Consider the following 23,098-nt stretch of genomic DNA (forward strand, 5'->3'; position numbering starts at 1 on the left):
GCTACTGGATTTAGAGTTCAAAACCATGCTTTTTGAACTCTAATGTTTTTCAAGAATCTCCTAGAAAAGGCTGATAAAATAAACAAGACCTATGAAGATATGAAAAGGGATCAACTAGAAATAATAAAGGATCAACTAGAAATAATAAGGGATCAACAAGAAATAAAGAATACATTCTGTGAAATAAAAAAATATTATAGAGTTCTAAAAACAGAATGGAAGATTGCAAGAATCAAGTCAAAGACTTGGAATACAGAGCCAGAGAACACTCCTCCGCAGAAACAAGAAGACAAGAGAATCCAGAAAGTTGAAGACAGTGTAAGAAACCTCTGGGACAACTTCAAGCGAACCAACATCAGAATTATGGGCATCCCAGAAGATGACAGAGATCAAGATATTGAAAACATACTGAAAGAAATAGTGACAGAAAACTTCCCCCACCTGGTGAAAGAATTAGACTTACAAGTCCAGGAAGCTCACAGAACTCGAAACAAAAGGAATCCAAAGAGTACCACACCAAGACAAATCATAATTAAAATTCCAAGAGCAAAAGACAAAGAGAGAATATTAAAAGCAGCAAGAGAAAAGCAGGTGGTTACCTATAAAGGAGCACCCATATGATTGTCAGCTGATTTCTCAACAGAAACCATGCAGGCCAGACGGGAATGGCAAGAAATATTCCAGGTGATGAATAGCAAGAACCTACAGCCAAAAATACTCTACCCAGCAAAGCTATCACTCAGAATCGAAGGCCAGATAAAGAGCTTCACAAATAAAAAAAAAGCTAAAGGAGTTCATCAACACCAAACCAGAATTATATGAATTGCTAAAGGGGGTTCTTTAGGAAGAGGAAGAAAATAAAGATAAAAATTATGAACAACAAGTATGTAACTATCAACAAGTGAATCTAAAAACCAAGGGAATTAAAAAACCTGATGAACAATATTAACTGGTGAATATAATAGAATCAGAGGTACAGAAAGGGAGTGGACTGACAGTTCTCGGGGAAAAGAGGAGATGGGGGCACAGGAAGAGACGGAACATAAACTGTGCACCTATGGATGAGGACAATGGGGAGTGGGGAAAGGGCAGAGGGTGGGGTGGGAACCTGGTGGAGGAGGGAAAAAATGAACTTTTGTAATAATATGAACAATAAAGGTTTATTTTAAAAAGAATTAAAAAAACAAACAAACATTTAGAACAGTTCCTGGCCCATAGTTAAATGCTAGCTAGATGTAGAACTAGTACTTCCACAATCACTATCACTACCACACTACTACTACTACAATACAATAATCTGTTCTGTGCCAGGCACCATGTTAAGCGTTTTGTACATACATTAGAAGCCCAGCGTGCAAAATCGCGTGGCCCCACCCACCTGCATGCACCTCACTGCACACGCAGCCCGCCCACCCGAGTGCATCTCACTACACATGAGGTCCCGCCCACCCATGCATGCCTCACCTCGCATGCAGCCTCCTGGTGACTGGTCTTTGGTTGTTAGAGCGTTATGACCACTGGGTCTTTATTTTATAGATTATTTTATTTTTCTTTACAACTTTACAAATTAGGAATCATTACTAATTTAACAGTTTAGGAAACAGACTAAGAGATTTGATTGCTTGCCAAGGTCCCAAAACTAAATTTACCAGTAGTGGGTTAAAACCCACACCTCTACCTCTTAATGTCTGTTTTGGCTGCTCTGTGCCACTGCTTATTTGGTTATGAGGGCTTTGGTAACAGCTTAGTAAACAGAGGGTAGAAAGAAGGAATGGGTACTTACTTTCTTCTCTGCTTACGGACTTTTTCTTTTAAATACCACGGATTGAGTGGTGGATAGACCTTGTGAGGAGTAGATGTACCCTGCCCTTTGCTGCGAACTCTTAGTTGCTGGCAGCTTGGCTGTTAGTGACAGGTGTGTGTGCCACTTTTTCAGGAATGAATTCTTGTTACAGATAGCAGAATAGAATAGTTGATATGGAATTATATGTCTGTCTGCTCCATAATTCCACTCCGTAGTATTCAGATATAATTGTGATTGCTAGGTCTCATCACTTAGTTAGTGTATTAACAGTCACATCCAGGACTGCTGCTGCTGCCTGCTCCATGACCACACAGTGTGTGTGTATATTGCCCTGAGCTGTCAACAAGACATTTTGCTGAATATCCTTTTTTGTTGTTGCTCTGCAACCTTTTTTCCCTGGCCTTTCTCAGTTGTGTAAAGTAAGTTTCTTTTTTGGCCTTTCCATCCCGAAGAGGGAGCAGTTACTGCAGAGAAGCTTCAAGTATGAAGTGAGGCATCATAGAGATTAAAATGAATGGTTAGACAGCTGGCAGGATGCAATGAGACTTACTTGGTGCCTGGTGTGTGATTCGGCTCTGATTATCTTCTTTCCCCTCATTTTCAAACCTGCCTCTGTATCCAACCCACCAGTGGGTACTCCAGTACCTTGTCTATAGGGAGCTTAACCTAGTGCAGTACTCACTGCTCCTCGCAGGAACCAGGAAACAAAGGTCACCGCCTAGCCCCATCCTCTCCATCTCTGAGGAAGGTAGTAGAGTGAGAGTAGACAATCTTCCATAAAAAACAACTGTGTGTTTCCCATGTGGTAGCACCTGCCCACGTTTGGCTTCCTCCCAGGAACTCAAGCCCAGGTACTTGGAGAAGAAGCATGCATTTTGTATCTTCTGATCTCAGATTTTTGAGCACCACCAACTGGAGTTCACTCTCTTCTGTCATTGGGTATAAATAAGAAAGGAGCTGAAACCGGTTTGGCTCAGTGGATAGAGCGTCGGCCTGCGGACTAAAAGATCCCAGGTTCGATTCCAGTCAAGGGCATGTACCTTGGTTGCAGGCACATCCCCAGTAGGGTGTGTGCAAGAGGCAGCTGATCGATGATTCTCTCTCATCGATGTTTCTAACTCTCTATCCCTCTCTCTTCCTCTCTGTAAAAAAATCAATAAAATATATTTTTTTTTAAAAAGAAAAGAAAGGAAGCTCTTAAAAATGAAGACTATTGGTATAATATTGCAAGTTATTTTTTAAAGTATATTTTATTGATTTTTTACACAGAGGAAGGGAGAAGGATAGAGAGTTAGAAACATCGATGAGAGAGAAACATCAATCAGCCACCTCCTGCACATCCCTACTGGGTATGTACCCGCAACCAAGGTACATGCCCTTGACCAGAATTGAACCTGGGACCCTTGAATCCACAGGCCAACGCTCTATCCACTGAGCCAAACCAGTTAGGGCAATATTGCAAGTTACTGACATATTTCTAGTAATCATATGAACTGATTTGTTGAGAGTTGGTACTTTTTTATGTTGGTACTTATTTTTCAAAGCAACTTAATTGTTTTTCATGTTAAATTCCTCTGATTATAATGCTCAGTTGATGATTATAGCTCAAAGAAATCTGAAACTTGAGTACCCACAAATGTTAGGGGTAAGATTTCTCCATTTCTGATTAAAATCATTTATAATTTATATTTATCTAATCAGGGTCTAAAGGTAAGCCCATTTAGATGGGTAGTATGAAATATTTCAAACCATTCCATTTTGATGAACTGGCTATTGCTAGAAATTGGCATTAAACTGGGTCAGTAAAATGAACTTTGTGTCCGTGACAAAGTCATCAATGATAACATTGTAGACCTCTGTATAATTTAAGTGGATACATAACAGGGAACTTGAGCCAAGATAGAGATACAAGAAATGTTTTATGTCAATAAATCTTTTCTTTGGAGTTCAGAATACTTTGCAAACAAAATCCCAGTTTCATATAGCATCTTTTAAGAGGTTTTTTTTCACTGCAGCTCACAGCTGAACTAGAGGATGAATTGAGACTCCCCTCCCCACCTCACTCCACCCCATACCCCCAATTGCCAGACATCATTAGACTAAGGACTAGAATCCAGGTTTCTGACTCAGTGTGTGTGGTTTGTTTGTTTTTTAAAAAACATATATTTTATTGATTTTTTTTTTTACTGAGAGTAAGGGAGAGGGAGAGTTAGAAATATTGATGAGAGAGAAACATCAATCAGCTGCCTCCTGCAAACCCCCTACTGGGGAAGTGCCCGCAGCCAAGGTACATGCCCTTGACCAGAATCGAATCTGGGACCCTTGAGTCCGAAGGCTGATGCTCTATCCACTGAGCCAAACCGGTTAGGAACAACTCACAGTTTAAATCTATTTTCTTTTGAACAACCAGATGGATCCTACTCAAAGGAAAGCCTAATTTTGGCCATTTAAGAGGCAATTTTCAGTGGAATAGGTGAAACTAGAAGAAACCAATTTTGAATGGAAAATGATTCCCCCAAATTTTAGTTTTAAGAGCAAAGCTGTGATTAGAGCTTGAAAAGTAATAAAGGTGGTATTTCCAAAAAAAAGATAATAGGAAATTATAGAATTACCAGGTGTGAATGGTCCTTGATAAATATACAGTGTGCTCAAGAAGTGAGATATTGGCCCTGGCCTACTCGCTCAATGGTTAGAACATCCACCTACAGACCCCAGGGCGACTGGTTTGATTCCTGGTCAAGGATGCATATCTTGGTTGCAGATTCCCCAGCACCTCACGCCCCCTTTCAGGGCATGTGCAGGAAGCAGCCAGTTGATTGATGTAACTTTCTCACGGTGATGTTTCTCTCTCTCTCTCTCTCCCTCCCTCCCTCCTTTTCTTCCCTCCCTCCTCTCTCCCTCTTCTCCCTCCCTCCCTCCCTCCCCCTTCTCCCCCCCTTTCTCTCCCTCCCTCTCTCCTTTTCTTCACTCCCTCCTCTCTCCCCTTCCCCCACCCCCTCCCTCATCATCCCTCCCTTTGACTCTCTAGAAATCAATGGAAAAACATCCTCAGGTGAGAACTTTATTTGAAAAGTGAAATACTAGTCCTAACCGGTTAGGCTCAGTGGATAGAGCGTCAGCCTGCGGGCTGAAGGTTCCTGGGTTCGATTCTGGTCCAGGGCATATACCTTGGTTGCGGGCACATCCTCAGTAGAGGGTGTGCAAGAGGCAGCTGATCGATGTTTCTCTCTCATTGATGTTTCTAACTTTCTATCTCTCTCCCTTCCTCTCTGTATAAAATCAATAAAATATACTTTTTTAAAAATAAAATAAAATAAAAAATAAAAAGTGAAATACTAGAACTTTGAAGTCCTGTTTCCTGGGCTGCTTTCCCCCAACCAAATCAGGACGAGAATGAGCCTTACATTTAGTTAATGTAGGTCCATGGCTGGTATTCCTTTATGAAATTAGAAATTTCTCCTTGTTTTACATCACAAGTACCGGTAAGCTCTTTTTTCTTGTTTCTCCCAATCAGATACGTTCTTTCTGTCTACCCTGGGAGTTCCATTTCTGTCTTCCTCTTTTCCACATTACTCCAGTGACCTAAACTAATTTGTCAGTAACACCTTGTGTTTGGAGAGAGTCTGGTTATATTTGTAGATTCAGCTCCACACTGAATTTCAACAGGATGTGGGTGGTGCGGGAGTCTATAATGAGGCATTCCTGCTTGTGGTTGTTGCATGGTGGTGAAGATGGCTATATTCAACAGTAAAGTCGTGCTGCTTTAAACAGTTTAGTAGATAAGCTTAGATTACAGTAAGCCTGTGTGCTGGCTCTCATTTTTAAGTTAAGTGATTGTTTGACTTTTTGATTGAAATTCTTTATGCATATTCTTTAACATAAAGAATCTTATCTCTTGAAAGAGAAAACTGGTCTACAAAGTAAAGCTCTTCTCATGTGCCCCCATCCAAAATGCTGTGAACTATAGGACAGTGGGAAATGCTGAAGTGAAAGCAGAAGTCCCAATTGCCACACATACAACATCCCCCCATGTTGTCGCCCTCTGCTATTGCTGGTCAGCTCTTTGGAGGAATGTGTCAAAAAGGAACTGCCTTGAAAGGCATTTCTGTTGTTACGGTTACTGGTATAGCTCAGATAAACTTGCTTTAGGATGTGACTGTAGAAATATAATGTTATCTAAATGGAGTGTTTATTTATTTATAATAAACATCATTGCCGGGATGAGCAGTCATCTGTCTTCTGTCCTGTTAGTAACAGGAATTCAGAATATGGGTTACAAATGCTTCCTCCCCTCTCAAATGCAGTCTTCCTTTATTACCTTCTTCCATCCTACCAATTCCAGCTTCTCACCTCCTCCCACTCCTGTTCCAGTCTGCAGAGTTTTAGTAATTAGTTTATGTGAAACGGAAAGGTTGGACATCGCTGCTTTAGACTAGTCAGTATACTGCCAGGCCCTGGCTGAGAAGGAATGCCTGAGTCTTGTCTTTGTTCTCTCTCATTCTCAAGTCCCTTAGACTGAAAGTAGTCAGGGGTAAAGATGGGGTTTGCTGTTGAGCCTGGCTGGATGTTTAGAACTGGCCCAAAGCTTTTTTTTTTTTTTTTACTTTTTTGGGGAGCCAACTTCCAAATTGGTCTGGGAGCCTCCCAGGGTGTAAATAATTGAACCTCGGGACTCTGTGAACCGTTCTTTGGGCCCATTCTGGATCCTGCAGGTTCTGGTAACTAGGTGAATCTAGACTGGAGAAGGGCTTGATTCGTGGCCAGGATTCACCTAAACCTGCCACTGACTTTGCTCCAGAATGCAAGTGAAGGTTAGCTACGTGAGGAGGTTATGGCAGGTTAGGCAGAAGCAAATTCAATTTTAGAGCTTCTGAAAGAGCATCTAGTTTAGTCCTTTTATTTTGCAGATGAGGAAACGGTAGCACAAAGTGAGAATTGCCTTTAATGTAGAAGGCATTGTAAAGTCATCCATTCTGCCCTGTCAACATGAACATCTAGGAATGTCTTCCCTAAAATGCCCGACAGCTGCTCACCCAGAGGATGGTCTGGGGAATCATAATTTGTAAGGAGAGGACAGCTGTAATGAAAAGGAACTAACGGAATTGAAATCTCTTTCTCCAACTTTATCTTCTCAATGGTTCTAATTTAATTCCTTTCCCATGTAACATCCCCCAAGGTAAGACCACCTCAAACCCCAAAATTAGCCAATATCACTATAGCATATACTTTTCTTAATCAAAGTAGAGCTGAAAAAGAACTTCATTGATTCTATAAAAACATGGCATTCTATACTCTTTCATGTATTTAAAACTTCTTTTCTCAGCTATGAATCGCTATTTTCTTGGTTTTCTTCACTTTCTCTTCATTTCTGTGACTGGCCCTAGCATTTAGCTCTTCCCATGAAACTTTTTTAAAAAAAAAAATCTACATTTTATCACTTTGTGAGTCTAATTGTACAAACTCCCCAGGAGTTTTGGTAGCAGAACTCACCCCTGTAACCTGTCTGATTTCTATTGTCTCCTTCTGAGCCTGTGAAGCTTCTCAGTTGGTCTTCTTACCCTCCAGCCTTCTCGTGCCCAAATGTAAATTCTTTGCTTCTGTTAGAATGATTTGTCTAAAATGCAAATTTGATCGTGTTAACTTCCTTAATTCAGTGGTTCCTCAGCACTCAGTGCTTCAGAAATTTTCCACTAAGTGACTACTGATGATAGAGGAGCCTTTCGCGGCTGGATTTCCATGAGAGAATTAATCCCCGATATCATTAGACATCCATTATATGTAAACGTGTTACTTTTCTCCAATGCATCTGGAATGGTGCTAGCTATGTACAGTCTTGAGGAGAATTGAGAAAAGAGCCTCTCGAATAACTTTTTTGTTCTGTGGTTCAGATAAGGAGCCCAGTATGAAAGAGTGGAGGAAAGAGAGATATAAGTTCTTCAGTAGGACCAGAAGTATGACTCTTCCAGAAAACAAACCCACCAAATTTCATTTTTAAGTGTATGTCATCTTTACATGTATGTCACTATTGCATTCTACTACATAATAAATCCAGGGTTTAAAATGTTGTAAAATATTTATTAATGAAAGAGTTGATTTTCCAGGAACATTTTCCTAGGGTTCGTAGAACTACAAATAACTACATTTTTTTACTCCTGAAGTGGACATTTTATATTCGCTATATTACTTACTATCTCTAGGGAAATTGCCCAAGATCACACAGCTAGTCAGTCAGTGTTCTAACCCAGAATGTCTCAACTCTACAACTTGAAACTGAGTTGAGAGTCAAGAACCTAAAAGTCTTTGCCCATTTCTAAGTTTATCTTCACCAGAAGGTAAGATTTTTTTTTTTTTCGTAGTCAAATTACTATTGTAGTTCAAATCATGAATAATTCCATACTTTGTATGCAAAACATAACTAACCTTGATTATTCAAAACAAAAGTAAGCAGTGATGCAGGTCATTCCATATAACAGGGACTCTTGTCTCTTTTTGGTGGCTCTGAAACATATTGAATGACTTTTTAAGTAGCAGATACACTTTTCTAATTGTTTTGTCTTGGTGGTTATTTACATATTGTCATTTCTTTTTATTTTTTTAATATGAAATGCTTCACGAATTTGCGTGTCATCCTTGCGTAGGGACCATGCTAATCTTCTCTGTATCGGTCCAGTTTTAGCGAATGTGCTGCCACTTTTTTGAGTAGTCTTTAGCTGGTTATAGGAGCTGGCTTTTTTTAGCAAGAGAAAGCCATCTTGCTATTGAAATTTTGGTTTTAGGTAAATCCAACCCAGGTGACAGAATTGACTCTCTTTGTGTCTGCTTACCCGAAGCACGTGGGAAAGCATAAATGCTAAAAAACCGAGGCCTTAGAAGCTGCCCCTCACTCCCTGCCTTCCCAATCTGGCGTTCACCGAGGCATCTGGAATCCAGTTCCTATTAGGTGTTCCGAGAGAACTTCTGGAATGCCCTGTCAATGGCCACATTCAACACAGAATTTCAAGGAGATTTGGCTCTTTTAGCTCCTCTGAGGAGCTGGAACAAGACTGAAATTATTGCTAATGGGGAACCACAGTGGCTGTTTTCAATCATCTCTGACTGCACCTTTGAATTTCTGGTTCTTTCAGAAAGCTTGAAATATGGAAGTCTCAGGGCATCCCGAGGGTGGTGTGCAGAGCCCTGGAGGTTCTTTTATTTGCAACCTCCTGCCTCCTTTGCTGTTCTAAACTTTCTTTTCACCATGAATTACTAACGATTGCATCTTAGTACCCGATACCCTTTCCATTAAGTAAAAGAGGAGAAGAATTAGACTAGAAGGAAAGTCCAGAGTTAGGGTTAGAAAACCTACTGAGTCAAAGGGGAACTTTGCAGAGGAACGGAATGAAAATTATTTCCTTAGTAGCAAATATTCAGGAAACACCTCTGCACCCCAAAGATAGGCACAGCTGCCTCAGTGCTTATTAAAGGGAGCTTCAGAGTTAGGAGCAAACAGCTGATTCTCTTGGTTCTTGGGCTGTTGCTGTTGGTGACAGGAAACCTTGTTCCCCAAGCTGCTGGCTTCCTGTTTTATTTTTACTTTTAGCAGATCAGAATGTCCATAACAAGGAGCAGTCTGTTCCCAAGGCTTCGACTCCCCCTTTGAGCCTGAAGGGCTTTTTTAAAAACTTTTGGTTGGACAGTATGTTGGTTCACTTTTAAGATCTCTGATATTTAGTTTGTTTTAAATGTTTTGCATTCACAATCAACTTTTTGGTGATGAACTGGTGTTATAAGATTTGATGTGAGTAAACCTCTCTTTTACTTTATTGTTGTTGTTGTTTAAGAGGAGTTTGCAATATTGGGGACTTGGGTATGTTGCCTTTATGTTTTGCCTTTTTTATTTTCCCTAGCATGAAAGTCACTGGGCGGTTTGGGATAGCTTTAGTTTTACAAAATAGGGAAATAGTACAGCAGCCCAGTGTGCCATGGCTGTAGTCATATGCATTTTGTTGAGACTAAAACCGGCATCTATCCTTGTAAAGCTTGCAGTTTGGTAATCTAACTCTAAAACAATAGCTCAAAATGAACCCGAAGCTGGGGGATTTCCTAGGGAAAGGGCGGGCAGGATAAGAAACAGTACCTGGAAGGTTTCCAGATCTGCTCCAGACACTTCCTGCTGTCTCAAGAGCCTTTGGCCCAGGTGTGCTGAGCCAGATGGGAGGGAGAGGGGACTGCTGGGTGGAAGAAAAGGGACCAGGGGATCCTAAAGCACAGTGTGCTCGGCATCGTGTTTGACATATTGAACATGTAAATTTTTCCTTAATACTCTTTCTGTCAATTTACAGACTAGTAAACTTCAGTAGTGCTAATAGATACTGGCAGCTAGTATTTAGTTGTGCATTAGCAGTCATCCATCGGAGAAGAGCTGGAGAAATTATGTCCTGATGTAGATCCATGGAATCACTATTGGCAACTGAATTTCACTGTGGAGATGAGATTATCAGATGACAAAAGCTATTTTTTGATTCTTACGATTGATCATTTGGAATCTGATCTGCCGTGGACACCCCAAGAATAAGATCTGTACCTTCTAGAATCTGCTAAATGGGCTCTTTTCTGACTATAACTCCTTGCCTCTGGAGATTCTTGTTGGTTTGGACATAGTTGTTTTAAGGTGTTTTTTTTTTTTGTTTTTTTTTTTTGTTTTTTTTTTTATGCTTTCTGTAGTACCCCAGCCAGCAGTCACAAATGCAGAATTTCTGCACTTATCCAGCAATCCTTTACCAAACCTTAAAAAGGTGGTGGTTGGGGGAGGTGTTAAGGGGGTTCTTAAAAAAAAAAAAAAAAAAGAATAGGGAGAGAGAAGATTTTTTTAAAGCTGTTTTAGATCAGAGCAAAACAAAAAGACTTACACAGCCCTAGTGTGCTGGAATTTGTGGTTGAGTAATACTTTCCTGTTATTTCTTTTTTAGGTTGTTTTTCATCATTCAGAACGTTGCCTGAAGCGGGTCCACCATGCCGTTAGTAACGAGGAACATCGAGCCAAGGCACCTGTGCCGTCAGACGTTGCCTAGTGTTAGAAGCGAGCTGGAATGCGTGACCAACATCACCCTGGCAAATGTCATCCGACAGCTGGGCAGCCTGAGTGAGTGCGCAGAGAGCCTGTGCTTTGCCCTCAGGGGTCGTTGGTGCTCTTTATTTAGTTCCCTTCCCCTCCTGTGTAACTATTTCTCCCCCATCTGCCCTCCCTAGGTAATGCAAAAATGTGTCCCACCCCCCTCTCCCAAAGAGAGGCTGCTTTTTGGTACAGAGCTTCCCCTCAGCCCTTCCTTCCTCTGCCACCGCCCTCCAGGCTCCCTCTCCACCTGCTTCTAAAGAAACCCGTAGGAAGGGCGGCAGGAAGGGCTGCAGCAGACACTGCAGATGGAATGACAGAGCAGAATTCTGCGTGTAAAGTGGGAGGTTCACAGAACCGTGTCTTGGGTTGGGGAATGTGCCTGTGATTGCACGAACTGTTCAGTGTAGCCTCAGATGTGCCAACAGTCACATCTCCCCGACCTCCCCCACCCCCTGCTTCCCGAAGAGGAGGAAAGCAAACATGCACTCAGAGAGCTTCTGGCTGACTTGTCTACCCCGGTACACATTTAATCGTGCTGCAAGCCCCCAGGTCCAAGTTCAGGGTACAAATGACTCTGCAATCTCTGGGGTGTTGGGAGTTTTGCAAGCTGCGTGAACACACAGTGACCCAAATTGTAGCTGGAGCCATTCTTCTCCAGGAGGATGGTGTGTGTGTGTGTGTGTGTGTGTGTGTGTAGTCCAGTCTGGAGCTGAGGGAAAGCCAGCTCAACTGCATCTTTTTTTTTTTTTTTTTTTTTTGGCAAGAATGAATGAGACTGCCTTGGGTGGGGTGCATACATGTGGTTTGGATTCCATTCGGAATCAGGCTGACTTTGTTTGCTTGGAGTTGAGGCATGGGAAGGGCAGATGCTTGGGAAGGCTGTGCGTTTGTGTAGTGCCACGCCAGCCTCCCTTAAGAACCTCCATCAAAATGGCATTTCAGTGGTCTTCCTCAGCAAAGGCATCTTGGTGTGAGTTATTTCAGACATTCACCCCTCCTGTCGAATCACTGTCCTTAGTAAAGGCAGTGGAACTGAAAGCCTGCATTCCCCCAGATAGCAATAGACCCTGCCTTTAAAATGGGGCCTGAGGAGACAGAGCTCAGTGACCCGATGATAGATGGGTCTGCGATCCCTAAGCCTTCGCCTCGCTCAGAGGCCATCGCTGCGATCCCTAAGCCTTCGCCTCGCTCAGAGGCCATCGCTGCGATCCCTAAGCCTTCGCCTCGCTCAGAGGGGACTTGGGGAAGCTGGATGGGCGTCACGAGGAAACGGAGCGCTGTCGATGCCTGCCTCACACAAAGGAACGGTGACAGAGCGCAGCAGCAGTGCAGCTGACAAGGAAGCACATGAAAGCCGCAGAGTGCCTCGCTGTGCTTAAAAGCATCGTCCCTGCTTCTGTCACCCTGAGAAGGCCAAATGGGTGGAAGGCAATCACACACGGGTTCCTTCGTCACAGGACAAAGGACATCTAGCTAACGATGCTGCTTATTCGCACTCAGCAAGAGCTGTGCTCTCAGGTGTTTTTCAGGGTAGCGTTGATGGATGCCATTGCTCACTCCCATCTGTAATCAGACCGCTCCTATCTTAAGGAAGCGATCTGAGGGCCAGGATCAGCTTGTGCCTACAGAAACAGGATTTCCTTACATCATGGAGCTAGTGACGTTTTATTCATCCTGTAAACAACTATTGAGCATGCTTTATGTTCAGTGCTGAGGGGATACAGCAATAAGAAATGGTCTCTGGCCCTAGCCGGTATGGCTCAGTGGATAAAGTATCGGCCTGCAGACGGACGGGTCCCGGGTTTAATTCTGGTCAAGGGCTCATGCCTGTGTTTGGGTTTGATCCTCAGTAGGGGGCGTGCAGGAGGCAGCCAATCAGTGATTCTCTCTCATCATTGATATTTCTGTCTCTCTCCCTCTCTCTTCCTCTCTGAAATCAATAAAAAAATTTTTTTTTTTTTTAAAGAAAGAAAAGAAATGGTCTCTGCCTTCCAGGAGCTTATAATCGACCAGAGGAGACAGAAATAAATAAATCTTAAGGGGAGAATGGAGAGAGGGTAAGAAGGGAAGTCATAGTTGTTGACTGCCTGCTTTATGCCATGTTTTAATCGGATCTTGACATAGATTATCTCATTTAATCTTCTCAATAATCCTGTAAAAATAGATGATACTTCTGTTTTTTCAGAAGAAGGAATGAAGGCTCAGAAAAGTAAGATAACTTGCCTAGAGAGACAGCAGCCAGTAAGAGGCAAGTCAGTCTCTGCTGTGAGTTGCTAAGTTCAAGGCTCCTTGAAGATACCGCTGCTTATCAAGGATTTCTCATCTCAGTCCCCTGCACTCTGTCTCTGCCAGTAGAGCCCTGGTTCAGACCTTTTAAAAAAAATTTTTTTTTTTTAATTAATTTTTTTACAGGGAGAGAAATAGAGAGTTAGAAACATTGATGAGAGAGAAACATCGACCAGCTGCCTCCTGCACACCTCCTACTGGGGATGTGCCCACAACCAAGGTACATGCCCTTGACCGGAATCGAACTTGAGACCCTTGAGTCCACAGGCCAACGCTCTATCCCCTGAGCCAAACTGGTTAGGGCTGGTTCAGACCTTTGTTGACTCTCACCTAAACTATTGCCATTTCCTCCTTCTGGTTTCCCTTTCTCTGATCAACCCCTCAATCTATACACCTAAAAATCTTAAGCCTATACCCCTGCCACAGTCATCTATCCAAAATGCAAACATTGCTTTTTACTTTTATAATTCTGAGTTGTTTGAATTTTTAGAAGTTGAGGATGTGTTAACTTTTGTAATTTAAAAAGTGTTTTTAAACTAAGAGTACAAATGTTAACTATTTATCTCCCCTGTGCCTCCCTGTGGAATTGCCTAAAAGGTTCCTTGGTCTGTTATCATTAAAGACTCTTCAAGTCCTGCTTTCCTTTCCAGCCTCATTTTCTGCAGTCCATCTTCTCCCATGTTACAGTCTTTTTAAAGGATTTAAAAGGAAAAAAGAGGGGGCAGAAGGGAGGAAGAAAGAATGAATGATCAACTCCTTGTAGGTCTCTTAGAGCATATTCATACCTTCATCCAGTCCCCTGGCTGTTCCCCTACCTGGAGAGCCCTTCCATCCTGAGAGCTGATCTCTTAAGGCCCAGCTCAGGGATCTCCTCCTCTAAATTGGACTGAGTGCTCCTCTGAGCTCCTATTACATGCCTGTATTATTACCTATCACATTAGATGGAAAATTATATATCTTAAAAGTTCTTTGAAGGCAGAAATCATTGTTGTTCGTCCTTGAACCCCAGTCAGTATCTGTCTTATTTAGAATACTTGGCACCCAGTAGAGGCTCAGTAAATGTTTGTTGAGTGATTCATACCTGTATTCTCTTCACCACCTCATGGTGTTGGTGCACAGTGAATACAGGGAAGGAAGGAAGGAATACTACCTATAGGAGTGGGCACACTGTTGGGGATTGGCAGGGTCAAGGAAGGCTACACAGAAGAGGTTACCTTTAAACCAGACCTTGGAAGATGCCGGGATTTCACCTACCAGAGAGGGACGCAGGAATGTGCTTCAAACTCATGATCTTGGCCTCATGTGTTGTACTGCAGCCAGAAGTGCTCCGTCTAGTAGGGAAAGTGTGATTATGGAATGGATAAGGCACAAAACTAAAAATTCCATAGCTGCGGATTGCTTTGTGATAGCATATCCAGAATTCGTGTTTTCCCTTAGTGCAGTGAGATTGGTATTTCCCTTAGTGCAGTGAGATTGGTATTTCACGTATTAGGTTGCTATATCTTAGGAAATAAAGACACAGCCAGCCAGCACTTTGACCACCCAGGAGAGTGCCGCCCCATTGGGGTCATTAAGAAATGCTGTGATGTTGACTTTAATAACCAAGTGTACTGGGGTCACGCCATCTGGGGAGGGAGGTGCTTCAAGAGTCCCACTCAGGCTTCAACACGAGTAGCTTCACATTTTTTAACAACTCAGTTTTACCTGTTCCAACTCCATGTAATATTTAGTTTGAAGAGTTCTACTGCAAAGGGAGAAAAATGATGACTGATTTGCAAAACATGATGTCCATTATGAATGTCCCGATGTGATAGTGAGTAATTTGAATGAGTGAAATGTAACTCTGAACAAGGCACGCTGGTTTTCTCCTACAGGTGAAGTAATTTTTAGTACTTGAAGAATAGGGACTATCAAATAACTGACTGGAATTATATTTTAAATTTCTTCTAAGCATACAACAAGACTTTTAGATATTCACACTCTTAAAAGTCATCTGATATGGTTGAGTAATATAAGGAAGAATCTCATTGTAACAACTTACATTTAATCCTGTGACAACTTGGTGAGGTAGATACAGTTAGCCCTGTTTTACAGGTGAGGAAACTGAAGCTGAGAGATTGTGATTTGCTGAAGAGTGCACAGGTAGAAACAGAAAGAAACAGACTTAAATTTTCTGGTTTGAGGGCCACTGCTTCCACAATTCTATCATCTTGTAGTTCTAAGCATACCTTGGGCCTGATGGAATGTGAGGGGGGAGGGATTGGGGGGTGGGGCCTTCACACCACCTCACTTTCTCTTCAAATAGCATTCTCGGTGTTGCCATTTTTATATGTTGGGTTTCTTTGTAAGATTTTTATCTTGAAAACCACCGTGCCACACAGTAAGCCTCTACTCCCTCTATCACTGCTCCCTTCACCGAGGATCAGGAAATCCTAGGTACTCTCATGGTGGCCTAAAATAAGTTAATTTGGGGTTTTCTTTTCCTCCAGAACAGCTGGATGGACAACTAATATTTCTGAGCCTGGTTTATTTTCCCCACATAATGTTGCATGTTTCTCTGCTTTAGCCTTACACTCACAATTTCCTGTTACCTGGATGAGCAGGATACAGTGTGGTTTTGAGCTTGTCAGCCAGTTTGAGTCCTTTGAGCCAGGAGCTCCCCAGAGCTGTTTAGATCACAAAACCGTTCAGTATGCAAAGACTTGCTCCTTTCCTTGATTAGAGACTCCTTATTGACTAAATTTACCAGCAATTCATAATATGCAGTTGATTAGTCTCATCCTTACTCGCCAGGTTACACTGGGAAGGTGAACTACAGTTCACCCTGAAGGTGCAGTTTTGGACTATCCCCCCACCCCCGAGTGTGGACTAGGCATAAATGAAGTTTAGAACCTAAAAATCAGGGTCCATTTTGAATAGTTCTCAAAGAAATTATCTTTTGGTAGAACATGGTTACTTATGCCTGCCTCCATAGTACAAATAAGAAACTCAGATGGGCCGAAACCAGTTTGGCTCAGCAATAGAGCGTCGGTCTGCGGACTGAAGGGTCCCAGGTTCGATTTCAGTCAAGGGCATGTACATTGGTTGCGGGCACATCCCCGGTGGGGGGTGTGCAAGAGGCAGCTGGTCAGTATTTCTCTCTCATCGACGTTTCTGGCTCTCTATCTCTCTCCCTTCCTCTCTGTAAAAAAAAAAAAGAAAAAGAAAGAAAGAAAAAGAAACTCAGATGGTACATTTGTTTATATGCACCACTTTTCGTTCCTAGCAAGAATGTGCTTTGTGGCTTGGAGTGACGATATGAAGGTAGCGTCACATTGCTCTTATGTTTCTCTGGCTGCAAATTCTCCTTGCATTCCAGGGTTGAAAGAACAGAAATTGATGGAACTCTTCTTTTTCTAAAAACAAGACCTTGTGGAAAGAGACCGCTGGTATGCTGTTTTTTCCTGGAGGGCTTGAAAGTTTTAGCTTTTCACTTTTTCCCTGAGATGTGGATTTGAAGGATTATAACCTAGAGCAAAGACTTGCAGAACTGTAGGTTATAAAACACAGAATAAGCTTTTCACCCCTTAAAAGAAGTTGTAAGTCTTTGCTGCGCATTGCTGGTAAGTTCAAAGCTCCTCGAAGATACCACTACTCATCATGATTGTTCAATGCACTTTTAAGGCTCCACTGAGGATGTAATGTCCTGTTTTCATGTTAATTGTAGACACCTAGAAAGTCCTTCTAACTTCCCGTCTGTTTTCCAGAACCATTTACAAGGTGCTTTTACAGGGTAGCAAGGGGTTAAGGGCTATAGGCAAAGGTGTAGACATATTGTCTACCCTTCCGGGATTCATTTTTTGTATTATACCTTTCAATTTTATTCAGATTGCTTTGAGTTTTGTGACTGTTCATTGTTTGCCAAGAAGCCTAAGTTGTAGGACATATGCAGAGTGCCCAGCTATGGAGGCTGGGTCTCTGTCTCCAGGAGCAACCGTCTGCATGTAACCCAAACAATCCGGAGGGAGGGAAGGCTCTTTCGGAGGTGGGGAAGATGGTCTTTAGTAGCCAGTTTTTCTGACCATTTATGTGACTTTCATGCACTAATGAGCTGGCTTCTTTGTTCGTGCAGGTAAATATGCAGAGGACATTTTTGGAGAGCTCTTCACTCAGGCAAATACCTTTGCCTCTCGGGTAAGCTCCCTTGCTGAGAGGATTGACCGCCTACAAGTTAAAGTCACTCAGCTGGATCCCAAGGAAGAAGAAGGTAAGGCAGCTGAGCTCAGCATTTGCAGGCTCTGCTGAGCAGTTTCTTATAATTTTTTTCCTGATTTGTTAAAAAAAAAAAAAAAAGTGAGAGGAGAAATCACAGAAACCTATGGAGTTCTGCTTTGAAGCAGCACAAGCTTGGGTGGCATAGAGAAATCTTTTTAGCTCTCCCACACTCCCACACACTCCCTCTCCCATTCCCCCAATTCCCTCTCTCTCGGATTCCCCTCCCCCAATCTTACTCTGCTACCATAAAAGTACTTGGAAGATTCATTCCTCCTCAGGAGAGGCCTGCTAGATCTGGCCACATAGTAAACCTTTGTGTTGCCTCATTTTGTTCTGAAATGGCTGGGCTGCTGACAGCCTGTGGGGCTTCCCCAGAGGGGGAGGAAAAAAGCCTGGCTGCAGGCAGCCGCGGCCAAGAAATGGAGCAGCTGAGGCCTCTCCGGCTGGCGTGACTCAGTGTTTGCTCAGATAGCCTGTCGTCCATTTTCTAATGCCTCCATCTTCTCTCAGTGTCGCTGCAAGGAATCAACACCCGAAAGGCCTTCAAAAGCTCTACCGTTCAGGACCAGAAGCTTTTTGACAGAAACTCGCTGCCTGTGCCTGTCCTGGAAACATACAACACGTGTGATACCCCTCCGCCTCTCAACAACCTCACCCCTTACAGGTAATCGGCCAGCTCCGCCTCTCTCTGACCTGCGGCTAACAACATTAGGTTGTCTTTTTATTTGAAGATTTGTGTATGTCAGAGAATTGTATCAAAAAGCTCACCACCTACCCCCGAGTTCTTGTGGCAGCAGAAACTAACATTATCACATAAGCAGTGGTCACTTATTCTTGTTTGGTTTCTGAAATTCATACGTTGAAAGTTGGCTATATTATTGTATGCCACAAGTTTAGTTTGATATAGCAGATCCATCTTGGATTCCATCCAAGGAATTTAGTTATGTTAGAACCAAAAGGACTTTGTTACAAGGCAGTCCTGTAGTACATCCCAGGGGCAACATTCGAGCAAGGCTCCCAGTTACTCAGAAACCACTCGCTTACCAGATGTTGGGGCGTTTTCGTGGGGCCGGCCTTGTGGACGGGCTGCTCTGGGCCCTGGGGGTCCTTCCAAAGCTTACGGAGTGATGGGCATTGTTCCAAACGAGTGTTGTTCACTCGTTGAACAGTCCCCTCGGAAAGGAACTGCACCGCGTGGCTGGACTGTAAAGAAGAAGGTAGCCCTTCCCCTCTAAGGGTCTGGTAATGTTATCCTGCAAGTAACCACTGAGCAGGACAGAGGCAAATATTTATCTTCTTGCATCCATAAATATCTTTGGAACAGGGAAAAAGTAATTACAGCTAGCTGGAGGCAGTATCTTCTGTGAGACATGGGTGTACTACACAGAGGAACGCTGGGGTGGGTACCAGTGCGCAGGAATCAAGGACACCTGCTGGTCCGGGAGCCTGGGATAGGAGCACAGTAGCTTCTGACACAGATATTGGGAAAGCATCTGGCATCTATCGTATATTTTTATTGTGTGAAATTATACCTGTCCCTTGACTTCCAAAGGGACTAGCTATCATAGTAGGGCAGAGATTTGACTCTGCTCTATTATTTAGTTGGATTTGGGCAGTGGGAGTACACACCTGAGAATATCAAAGTGATATGATACAGGGTGTGGTAGGATAGGATAAACAATATAAAACAAGTTTATATTTTAAATAAAGGTATTTTCCTCTTTAATATGCTTTCAGTTATCTGAATTTGGCTTAACATAAATGAGTGGAGATGTAGCTAACACAACAAGATTTAATATAAAAAATCATCAGTGTTTGATTTGGAAATGCTTTTTGTGTGTTGTGATAGAATTGAAAGCCAGGATGTAGAATTGCCTTTCCAATTCTTTTTAGTTCAGAGTAGTGTTAAAATAAATGTCCTAAGTACATGCTTTCTGGAAAGTGAGAGAGACTTATGCCAAAATGTAGGATTCCACTAGGGTCATCGAGCCTGGCAGATAACTCTTACCTTAACACTCAGTCACTCACTCTGTTCCGGCACAGCCACTAAGAGATGGTAATTAAATATTGTAGTCATAAAACATCTGGCCATCTGTTCTCAGTAGGGCCCCCTTGTGGTTGGGGAGCTGGGGGGTGCTGGGTGGATGCTGAGCTATTATAGAAGGAAGCAAGAAGGTGGAGCACTGTGGTTATGTGTTTTCACAGAGGAATACCAGCTGCACACATGTATACATTGATGTGTGTATATGTACACATGTGTGCACAGGTTTCAGGTGAGTGGGAAGCCACTAATGCTTCCTAGAGAGCCAGGGTAGTTGGTGCAGGGAAAGGGAACCAGTAGCAGAAATCCCCTCTGATAGGCTAGGGTATCTTCAGGGAGATGTCAGAGGCCATGCAAATCATTAGAAATAATCGGGTTTCCTGCTGCTATAGCCCATTCTTTTCCCGACTATGCAAATTCCTCACCAGGAATCGAGGGTGGGGCTAAGGTTCTTTAAAAGCCAGATAAATAAGGAGGTGGCATTGGAGGGGCATGGACCGCTGGTAGGGAAGAGGAAGTAAGCAATCAGTTTGAAGGACTTGACTCCTGAGTGTGGAAACTGCTAACTGGTAAGTGTTTGGAATATTGGATTTGGTTAGGAGCTCATCTGTCTACTGACAGCTACTTGTCTTCATTTCTATCCCAGGGACGATGGGAAAGAAGCACTCAAATTCTACACAGACCCTTCGTACTTCTTTGATCTTTGGAAGGAGAAGATGCTGCAGGACACCAAGGATATCATGAAAGAGAAGAGAAAGCATAGGGTGAGGGGGAAGGGGCCTCTGTTCTACACATCAGTAGGCACGGTTGTGGAGGGGGATAAAAAGGAAGCCAGTCTTATGTGAAGTGATCATTCTGAGTGGCTGCTTGCTTGGATGCCAGGTGAAACACTTAAAAAAATGTGTCCACTCCAAGCACAACCAAGATGAAAGTATAAATCACACCAGAATTGTGTTTGTTCCCCCCAGCACTATTAACAATAGTATATTCAGGCTGAGTTTTAGAAATTGACTTTTCTATTCACCATTTATTTCTCTTGCAATTTGCACCTGACTCTGCTGGACACTCAAGCTAGGCCAGTCCCTTCCCTGCCAGTTTTGCAGCTCATTTCTGAGAGATCAGCACAAGGCTCTACAGTGTTCGATTTGCAACAGGAGCAGTTTAACACCTTCACTGCTGGTGGCTAGTAGAGGTGGGCGGTAGGCCTGGTTTTAGGAGATGCTCCCCTTAGACTCCCAGTGATGTGTGTAAGCATATATGACCTATCAGCCGCCACCTCACACTCCCATTAGCATGGCTGCCAGGAGAGTGCCAGGGGCTAGTTCAGCTGCACAGGCTGAAGAAACCCTCATTGGTGGTTTTGTTTTAACTATTTCCTTACATCTTCCCCAGATAGCTATAGCTATCATGACTCTCATCTCTCTTAGCTGACCTTTGTGGCAGAGTAATTCTATTATAAATTCTGTAGTTACTCTATGTTGTCTAGGTAAAGTGTCTATTGAGTGTGTATCCATGGAGGTGGATGGAATTTTAGAGAAGAGCATTGGAGAATGTTTTACATAGGATTTTCTGTCCCTTTTTATTACAGAAAGAAAAGAAAGATAATCCAAATCGAGGTAACATAAACCCACGTAAAATCAAGACACGTAAGGAAGAGTGGGAGAAAATGAAGATGGGACAAGAATTTGTGGAATCCAAAGAAAAGCTGGGGCCTTCTGGGTAGGTGATCCTGTTTTGTACCATTGGTAGCATTCTTTGAAGGGGCGGGGACCTCAGTCTGACAGCTTTATGTGACACCTTGCACACCCCCTGCAGGCTGGCTGTATGGCTTAGATTGATATCACTGTTAACTACTTTAAAGTGCATCCATCTGGTGATTAAAATTTGCTAAGTTAATCAAGACTCAGCAGTTTAAATGAGGTGACTGAGTGGTATGGGGGGAAAACCACGGCTTCTAGTGCCCTCACTCCGCCAGGCACTGGCACAACCAAGGGCCTCAAAGGAAAGACTGGGAGGGGAAGAAAAGTGGTCTTGGGAGCCCTTTGCCTCCAGAGCAGTGATCTGAAGGCAGTGCCTAAGCACTGGGCCTCTCCCAGGAATGGGGAAGGCCCAGCAGGGAATTTGTGCACATCACCGAAGCAACTTTTCAGCCGCCTTCCTTTGTCAGTCTCAGGAGAGAAGTTGGCCAAGGGACTGAAAGCAGGTCTCAGAGACAGTGTGGGAAAGGTCGCTCAGCCAGACTGAGGCTATAGATCTCCATGGAGAAATAGTAGATGTCAGTCTGACCCCATTTCCCAATACCAAATTACACTAGAGGTCTGAAAGGAAAAAAGAATGGTCTCAACGCTCCGTTTGATGCTTATCCTAGTGCCCAACCTGTGTGACATTCAAAGTCAAGTCACCACCTCTGCTGGGTGTGAATGCCATCCTGGTTTTCCCCTAAATATGTTGTATCCTGCCTGTCAGAGATCCAGCCCAGCCCATGCCAGGTGTCTAAGAATGATAAACGGAAAGAGTTGAGTTGTTCTTGCTTTTAGAAATAACTCTACCATGAAAATTTTGACTTTTAAAAATCTTGACACTTCTGACACTTGTTCTTTCTGGATTAAGAGATTTGTTTTAATGGGTGATAAAGATGGTGAGAGGAAAAACGAACCTTTTTCTCTGCAGGGAAATCAGCCCTGAGGGTCCTCCATTACCTTCACCTCCCAGTAAAAGGGCCATTTCATTCTGTAGTGTCCCATCCTGTTCAGAGAGGCCCTTGTCATAGGTTCAGTGATTCTTAGGGCCAGAAGCTTGCATGTTCAGAATATGCCTACTATTTTTTTTAAAAAAATACTTTTTTTTTATTGATTTCAGAGAGAGGGGGAGAGATAGAAACATCAATGATGAGAGAGAATCATTGATCAGCTGCCTCCTGCACACCCCACACTGGATATCAAGCCCACAACCGAGGCATGTGCCCTGACCAGGAATTGAACTGTGACCTCCTGGTTCATAGGTCTACGCTCAACCACTGAGCTATGCCACCGGGCAATATGCCCATTATTTTGTGGGTTTGAGGTTTGTTGTTTTGTGTGTGTGTGTGTAATGGGTTGGTGAAAACAAGAACTTTGCCTCCCATTTCCCTGTTCTCCAAGAGATTTGGAATTGGGTTGCATGGCTAGTTTACCTGGACATGCTAGTTGGCGAACCTATAAAGAGATGTGTCAAGACTACAGGGCTCCAGGCCTTGGGGATTTTTCATATCAGAGCAGCATTTGATTCAGTTCCATTCAGCTCTGTTCTCCTTGGGGTCTATTTAATTTTATTTTTTTTAGAAATAAATTTCTATTGTTTAAGTATATTATTTTAGAGAGCGAGGAAGGAAGGTGGGAGGGAGAAGGGGGGAGGGAGAGAAACATCAATGATGAGAATCATTGATCAGCTGCCTCCTGCACGCCCCCTACTGGGAAGCCTGCACCCAGGCATGTGCCCTGACCAGGAATCAAAGTGGTGACCTCCTGGTTCTCTGAGTCTGTTTTAGAAGCTTTCTTTGTGGAAGTGGGGGAGGGGGGTACACTAGCTGCTGCTTGGTATTTTTGTGCTTGTTTGTAGGTTTGTTGTTCACCCAGAGCAA

General features: G+C 43.0%; 1 protein-coding gene across 4 annotated transcripts in view; it reads left to right on the plus strand.

The window, feature by feature from the left end:
- WASF2 (WASP family member 2) overlaps positions 1 to 23,098 on the plus strand; it is a gene marked incomplete at its 3' end in the record, with an annotated part of 64,263 nt that overhangs the window by 33,005 nt on the left and 8,160 nt on the right. For 3 of the 4 annotated variants that reach the window (XM_084874990.1, XM_084874993.1, XM_084874992.1), the window contains exons 2-6: positions 10,753 to 10,925; positions 17,296 to 17,430; positions 17,949 to 18,102; positions 20,126 to 20,243; positions 21,068 to 21,198. In XM_084874990.1, the coding sequence (XP_084731116.1) occupies positions 10,796 to 10,925; positions 17,296 to 17,430; positions 17,949 to 18,102; positions 20,126 to 20,243; positions 21,068 to 21,198 (668 nt within the window). In that variant the 5' untranslated portion in view covers positions 10,753 to 10,795. Of the gene's footprint in view, positions 1 to 9,389; positions 9,582 to 10,752; positions 10,926 to 17,295; positions 17,431 to 17,948; positions 18,103 to 20,125; positions 20,244 to 21,067; positions 21,199 to 23,098 lie in introns of those variants that run through there. The other variant, XM_084874991.1, reaches the window with a different exon arrangement.

Source organism: Pipistrellus hanaki (genome assembly GCF_964339955.1).
Source record: "Pipistrellus hanaki genome assembly, chromosome: 2".
Lineage (NCBI taxonomy): Eukaryota > Metazoa > Chordata > Mammalia > Chiroptera > Vespertilionidae > Pipistrellus > Pipistrellus hanaki.